Source organism: Octopus bimaculoides, chromosome 8 (genome assembly GCF_001194135.2).
Source record: "Octopus bimaculoides isolate UCB-OBI-ISO-001 chromosome 8, ASM119413v2, whole genome shotgun sequence".
Lineage (NCBI taxonomy): Eukaryota > Metazoa > Mollusca > Cephalopoda > Octopoda > Octopodidae > Octopus > Octopus bimaculoides.
The window spans coordinates 71,292,332-71,299,945 of NC_068988.1; the positions used below are offsets into that span (position 1 = coordinate 71,292,332).

Below are 7,614 nucleotides of genomic sequence, written 5' to 3' on the forward strand. Positions count from 1 at the left end.
ATATATATATATATATATATATATATATATATATATATATAACATTAACACACAAATGGCGTCCAAATTAGTGACAGATGTTTCGCTAGAGCTTTACTCAATATAATCATAAAAGATTATATATTATACATTCTACCTTCTCCAGGCATAATTTAAACTGTATCTATGTATGTTTGATAAGTCGTTGTCATCACAACAGTGATCGACATATACAGCTCGAATATGTCGAAACGTATTAAGAATAGATATGTAAGTCATCGTATATAATTTTATATAGCACGAAATGATTTTGGTAACTACTTTTGTGGTTAATTATTTACAACTATAGAGTGTCAATAAGAAAGTTCAATTTATAATTAAATACATCAATTAAAATACCACCAATAATTATTTTTGATTAGACGTAAGGCCAGGAATTTCGAAGGGAAATAGTCGACACCAGTGATACCAGTACTTAATTACTTTATTTTATCGAACCCGAAAGTATGAAAGACGTAGTTGACTTCATCGGGATTGCAACCCAGAACGTGAAGAGCTGGTAAAAATGCCGCTAGTCTTTCTGTCTAATACGCTACCAATTATGGCAGTTTGTCACATTAAATAATAATAATGATTTCAAATTTTGACACAATTACAGTGATTTCGAGAAAGGAGTACGTATTTTATCAGCCACAAAAGGATGAGAAGCAAATTTGACCTCAGCGGCATTTGAATGCAGTACCTAAAGACAAACGAAATGCCGCTTAGCATTCTGCCCGGCGTGCTAAGGAGTCTGCCAGTAAACCGCCTTAAGAATAATTTCAAATTTTGGCAGAAAACCTCAATTTTATTGGAACAGTTAATCGATTAAATTGACACAAGTGTTTAACTGATACTTATTTTATCGACCCTGAAAGGATGAAATCGAAGTAGACCTCGGCAGAATTTGAATTCAGATCGTTAAGCCAGAATGAACGCTGGTAAGCATTTTGTCCGCCTTGACAACATAAACAATTACAATAACAGTAATTATTATTAGTGTTATTGTTATTATTATTGTTGTTGTATATTAGAAGACGCTTGTAAGGAAGATTAAATATAATGATAATGCGTAGAAGTTAAATCACTTTGACCAGCACCTTATCTTGTTTCAAGCACTTGTACCTGATCTTCAATATAAGGACAATTTCTTACCAACAATTTCGGAGGTACTAAAAAATAGCTAGAGCACTACTCTTGCTTCTATCGTCATTATTTATTTGGATGGAATTTCAAGATAAAATTTTAATTAAATGAATTAAACTCCTTGTTCTATTTTTAATCATGGTTTTATTATGTAAGAAAAATTATACACGAATTAGTCCATAAATGTATAGAAATAAAGATGGGCAAGATTATTCTTATCTTTGGTTGATTAAGATGTTCCATTTAGAATATAATTTCAGTATTGTTAGGAAAAACTGAGAAAGAACAGTGCTGCCTATTTTACTTTCATAACAAAAATTTAAACATGCTGTTCCGACACTTTACAGTGAAAGGTTGTTAAATATCTTAACCGTTGCATGTGTCTGAATCTTTCTTTTAGATTTCCTTTAACATAGTTATTCCAATCTTCAGAAGATAGAACATCCAATGAAATATTATCGTTTATTTTGATAAAGAGGACAGGACATTTCATGACGTCATTAAATGAAAGGTTTTGTAGCTATGACTAGAGAGTGCCAGGTGCTCGGAAAAGTTTACATTCATGATTGAAATACGTTTCCTTTATTTTGTTATAATTTCCTTAAGAAAGTATGTTGTGTGCGTTACATAATCTCATGCTGAAGCTGTATAATTCTACAGAATATTGAAAACGAGAATACATGTGTAATACAATGTAAATATGTATGCAATTATAATTTACTACCACAAAGCCACCGCTGTTTAATGTATTATGCACCAAACAGCAAAGACGTTTGCCACTCGAAATGAACCAAATTTTCAGTTAACCAATAATCCATTATTTCCTTGCATTAGGATGTACATTCCAATATTCTCAAAATAATGTTTTAGAATTTTCTTACCTTAAGCTGCTTGGATCGTTTGGGTGAGATTCTAGTTTAAAAAGTTGCCGCAAGATATGACAGAGGAAAACTACATTCAGCTGGAAAAAAGATTTTAAGCAGAAAACCTTTGTTAACATAGTATAATTAAACATTCTTACATATAACAAAGAGACACTCACAACATATATAAGATTATGTCTACAAATGGATGAAAGATAACTTGATAGATGGTGAGGAAGTTATATTAATTAGAAAATATTTGCTGATTTACTTCTACATTATTTGGAGTTCCAAACACGTAATGTATGCGTGTGATCGGTCAAACAATATATTCTGTATAAAGATATGGCCACCAAGTACTTGAGAAGTCGACTCTCATTTCTCAAAACATATCGTGTGGTTGTTGTAGTTACACTGTGTCAGTCATATGGTGATTGGCCGACAGTGTCAAGGAAGAGCTTGCTAAGTATCCCCAGTTCGCGTTTTGATCACTCGACATTCGAGGATTGAGTAGAAGGTAGAAGATGGTTACGTGATCCTTAAGGTAACGTCACTTGTATGTGTGACAATTTTTAGTGGTATACTAGCTGCTTTCTTTCAGCGTTTACAGTAATATATGTTTTAGTGAAATTGCTTGTAAGAAGTAGAGAAAACGCATTGAGAATTTTATTTATTCTTTGTTTTGCCTGCAAGTGATGAGGATTAGCGGATTGCTTAAATGGTTTCATTCGTGGTGATTTGGAAGGAACTACTGCTGTTTGAGCTCATGTCATTTTTAACAAGTTTGCGAGATCGGATCTGGAATCTTTTAAGGTCTTTAGATTCCTCTAGTTTGAACATTTTATTCTAGGTGTATCGATAGAGCTTAACAGTATGGAACAAGCATAATTTTAAGGGAGATTTTTAATAGAATACTGTCTTATTTACGTCAAATTGTAGGGAAAACGCCATAACCATGTTTCACTTCGTCTGGAAGCCCAGCAATGAAAAATCTGAAATCTATCCAAGTAACGCGGAGCATTATCATTGAGTTAATGATCACGTAAAGGCAGATTTTGCCGAACAAAAATGCTTCAAATATTAAAGCAACCTGCTATATATCTTATGCAGAGATTAGAATTGCCACCATTGGAGAAACTTTACTCAAATATGTTCCAGTTGCCTGACAGCTTCAGATTTATCGACGCAAGCTCATTTTTCTTCTTAAAGCGACCGCAATCTGTCTCCTCATTTTCTTATTGTGTCTCTACAGATGACATCAATATAGTTGAGTTATGACACACAAATTTCCTAAATGTTATGTTGAGCAAAAATAGTTGAGATGGGTAGAATATATCCATAAATCTCTTTCTTATGACACAAGATGTGTTGAACTCTCACGAGAAGCCTAGTCTATGCTCCATCAAAGCGATTATAAAGCTCTTTTAGCAAGGTCCAGGTTACGGCTCTATCGAGAAGAATGCTCTCTACATTTGCTTTAAAGGAGGCAAGTCTTTTTGACTTTGAAATACACAATAAGCTTTTATACACGCATCCGGTCTAATTCCCTGAGTGTAGTAATGTCTTTCATGTTTTCAGCAACATAGGGGTGAAGTTACTTGAAGTTAGTCCTTGAGCTTGTGCGTTCATAGCCATCTGATATAAGTATTTCACTGACTAATAGACCCTGATGATTAGAGACTAGGATTGGATAGTTCCATTGTACACATTACTAGCCGACTCATATCTGATCTGCAACACATACGACGACATAACCCGTTTTTACAAATGAAAATCAGCTAATTTTTACTTTGTGACGACAACTTTATCTGGACAAATTATACTTTGGAATGAATCACCCGCGATACATGCACACACACACACACACACATACACACACACACACACACACACACACACACACACACATGTATATATATAAGAATAATATAACAGTAAGATGGAAGATATCACAGGCTTTAATAGTAGATCACAACATTTGCTTCTGCACTGCACACCCGCTTTAAGTTGCAGAGTTTATATCCATATACCATTATACAAGATTATCCTTTATAATAACTATATAATTGAATATTCTTCAACAACAGCTGTGTGTGGGCGCCTCATCGGGTGAGATACAATTAAATCCTGCTAGATTTTTCTAAATTCTTTGGGTATACGGTTTACATTACTTTCCACCAATCAAATTATCAGATTCTTTAGGACACAACCATAAACACATAAGTATTACTGCAATAATAGCACCAACAATAATAGCTATAACAAAGTCAAGGTGACTTTATGGTATTCATAGTATTAAGAAACAAGATAAAATAGTAACAATCTTATTTCGGTGATAGTGGTAGTCAAAAAAAATAAATATATAAAAACAGAAATAAGCCAAAACCTGAAGACGACTTATACCAAGAAGTGGACAAAGTGTGTCGATAGGTTGAAACAAAGGAAATATAATAAAAGGAAAATAAAGATTCTTAGAATTACAGAAGTTAGAAAACTGTTAATTTTATTACGACTCAAGTTAGCTTCTTCGAATTATCTCTTATCTACAATATTTATTACGCTTTCCGGCAGTTTGGTTTTCTGTGAACTATATGAACTCTATTGGTTATTAGTTTCGAAGTTACAGGCCAGCTTTCTTTCAAATATTTTATATGAATTTTTAATTTACTATATTTTCTTTTGATTTTAACAACACTTATCTTATACCCTTACAAATAACAATTCAATACACCCATTAATATATGCATCAATTTCTATTCTTCCAACACAACTCAATGTCCTGTCAACTCCTTCCAACTGCTATGTTCTATATTGCTTGTTTCCCACTACACAAAACTATTCACTACCAAAAACATACAATCTTGCACTTTCTAGCAAATACTGAAATTTTTCTCGATATTCGATTACAATATAACAAATATTAACTTATTTATGTTCGTATGAATTTTATATATTTTTCCTTCAATATATGTACTTACATTAATTATATTTTATATTTGATACTATATAACTATCACTGAGATATATGCCCCTTTATAGCTATTATCGCTATTATATCTTCTACATTTTCTATCCATTCCACCAATCTATCGCCAACACTCCTTATACTATAAATTTTACTTGAAGAAAATACATTCAATCCTCTTTCTGAGAACTTTATAATGATAATATGCAGGGTTCGGGATATAAGTGCTTTCTCCTAACTTTCTAGCAAAGATGTTAATACCATTATTGATTATCAATGGGCTCGCGTCACCGCCACAATTATTGGGGGATTATAATTGACATATGCACATCTTCATAATCATTTTAATAATCATACAAACAACACTACTCATTCGCTTATTAACAGCCGTCTGCTCATTTAATTGTAATCTACTTATACAAATTACTCCTATGTATTAACAGCTGCTGTGTGTTCTAACATACATAATTCTTTTGATACCCTTATAGACAATAATAATGTTGAATCGTTACTTTTAGTCACTCTCTTAGGTGATTATAATTGACATGTATTAATTATTACAGTATTTTCCTTACGGCTTAAATAAATTTAAAACTTTATAAATTGTTACAATAACTTTGTTGATCATGTAAAGAACAATGTTAACTAATTGTTAACCGCTTATAAAATACCAACAGACTGATACACCTTATTACAATTTGATTGACAGCCATGTAAATACAATCTCATCTCATCAAAAATGCGTCATCTACGCATTTTAATTGGTGTTTGTATACACATGTAAACCACGATAATGCCGACACGTTATTTGAAATCATCTCTTTAGATGATTATAACCGCCATATAGAAATTATTATAATTTTTTATACAACGTATATAAATTTATAATCTTTTACTATAACTTTGCTGAACATGCAAACGACAATGTCTACTCGTTACGACGAGTCATCCGATTATGGGATATCACACGATTTATACAACTGATTAAAATTCCTTTAGCATGCACAAAAATAAGAATTCCAACCTGGAAACACGTTATCCGCTCATGCTGTTGAGTGTTTCCATAAAAACATTTTTAATATTATCTAGAATTTTTTATATTATTTTTTAGAACCCTATAAGACAGTACTTTAGTATATGTTTACACGTAATAATAGCTTCAGAATGTTTTGTTCTTACATAAAATTAACTCTTGAGTTTCTTCCAAGCACAAGGTTTTGTGTTTCTTAATATCGAACACTTTGTTACGTAACTTATCCCTTGCTTTTGAGTTTCCACACAAGATCCGCGAGCAAGACGCATTGATTCTTGCACTTATTAGAAAAGTGTGCAACGTGGTTTCAAGAGCGGATTTGAAGTTATCACTCGTTGAACCTATGTATTTGTATGTATGCTCATTTGTCTCCACTTTATATTAATGTACAATATTCTTTCTCATACAATATTTCCCAAGTGGATATTTATTTTTGTTTCTGAAACGACACTTTTTAATTCCTTTTCTCTTTTTTTTTTTTTGTTATCTGGCCTCCTCCAATTTCATGCCTACTACTATTTTGTTTCACATTGTGCATATTGATATAGTTTCTATACTTTGCTTTCTCGATTGTTCCTAAGTATTTCTTTCTTAATTCTATCTCCTGTTATTTCTCTCCTGTTTTCTAAGTTATTTTTTCCAGACATGTTGTTTCTATTTGCATTAGAATTTTCAGAATAATTATTAACATACCTCTCGATGTTATCTTCTATACTCGCCACCAAGTCTGCACCATTCTGAGACCTGTTTTCATAGTCTAGCCTTAACTCACTTTACATATGATTATTAACTCCATGTATGTAGTATTCTAGCAAATGATAACTTTACACTCTTGCGATTAAATATCTTATTGACTAGACATTGGAAAATATCTATCGAATGCAGAAAAAAATTCACAAGCAATTTTCAATTCCACTTGTAATCCAAATACCGAATTAAAACATAGTATACCTTCTATATCCGATGTTTTATTGGGTTTGGTGTAACTATTATCATTTTCTTTTCGGATGAAATTTGGTGCTTTTATTCTTAACCGCTATTTCCCTCTCTCTTTCCTCATTCCAAAATGATGTTTATCTTCATATTGATTGGCGTTGTTTTTCCCTCGTTCTTTTTGACCTTACTCCTTATATTATTATCCAGTTTCTCAGTGTGCTTACCCATATAATTTTCTCTTTTAGAACTATATCCAATTTTATATTCATTGATTAGTTCATTATTAGGAGAATATTTAATTTTGACTTTATACCCGGTCGTAGCTAGCGCCATGTTATAGTTCTCTGTGTGTGCATTGAATATTGTATCATTCGCAGATAGTTTTGAAATTCTATCTGTCATGCTTTTTTAATAAGCTTTTTAGCATGAACTGTGGATGATTCGAGTTTTGGTAACACATTTAAAATTTTTCACTGGATATGTTGAAGGGTTCCAACATTTCTGTATTAAGGCGAAGTGTTACACCTAAGAAATTCACTACTATACGATCATTTTCAATGGTTATTGATAACCCTAAGTATTTAAAAAATTGAATAGTGATTTATTATTTCATCTTTCCAGCTTCAAATTGCTCTCTCTCTCTCTCTCTCTAT

The 7,614-nt window shown here is 32.1% G+C and overlaps 1 protein-coding gene across 1 annotated transcript in view; it reads right to left on the reverse strand.

Annotated features, from left to right (window-relative positions):
- Positions 1 to 7,614, reverse strand: part of LOC106867588 (calcitonin gene-related peptide type 1 receptor-like) — a 191,784-nt gene that overhangs the window by 57,266 nt on the left and 126,904 nt on the right. Inside the window, exon 9 of the mRNA XM_052969857.1 lies at positions 2,046 to 2,125. Within this exon, the coding sequence (XP_052825817.1) occupies positions 2,046 to 2,125 (80 nt within the window). The remainder of the gene's footprint in view (positions 1 to 2,045; positions 2,126 to 7,614) is intronic.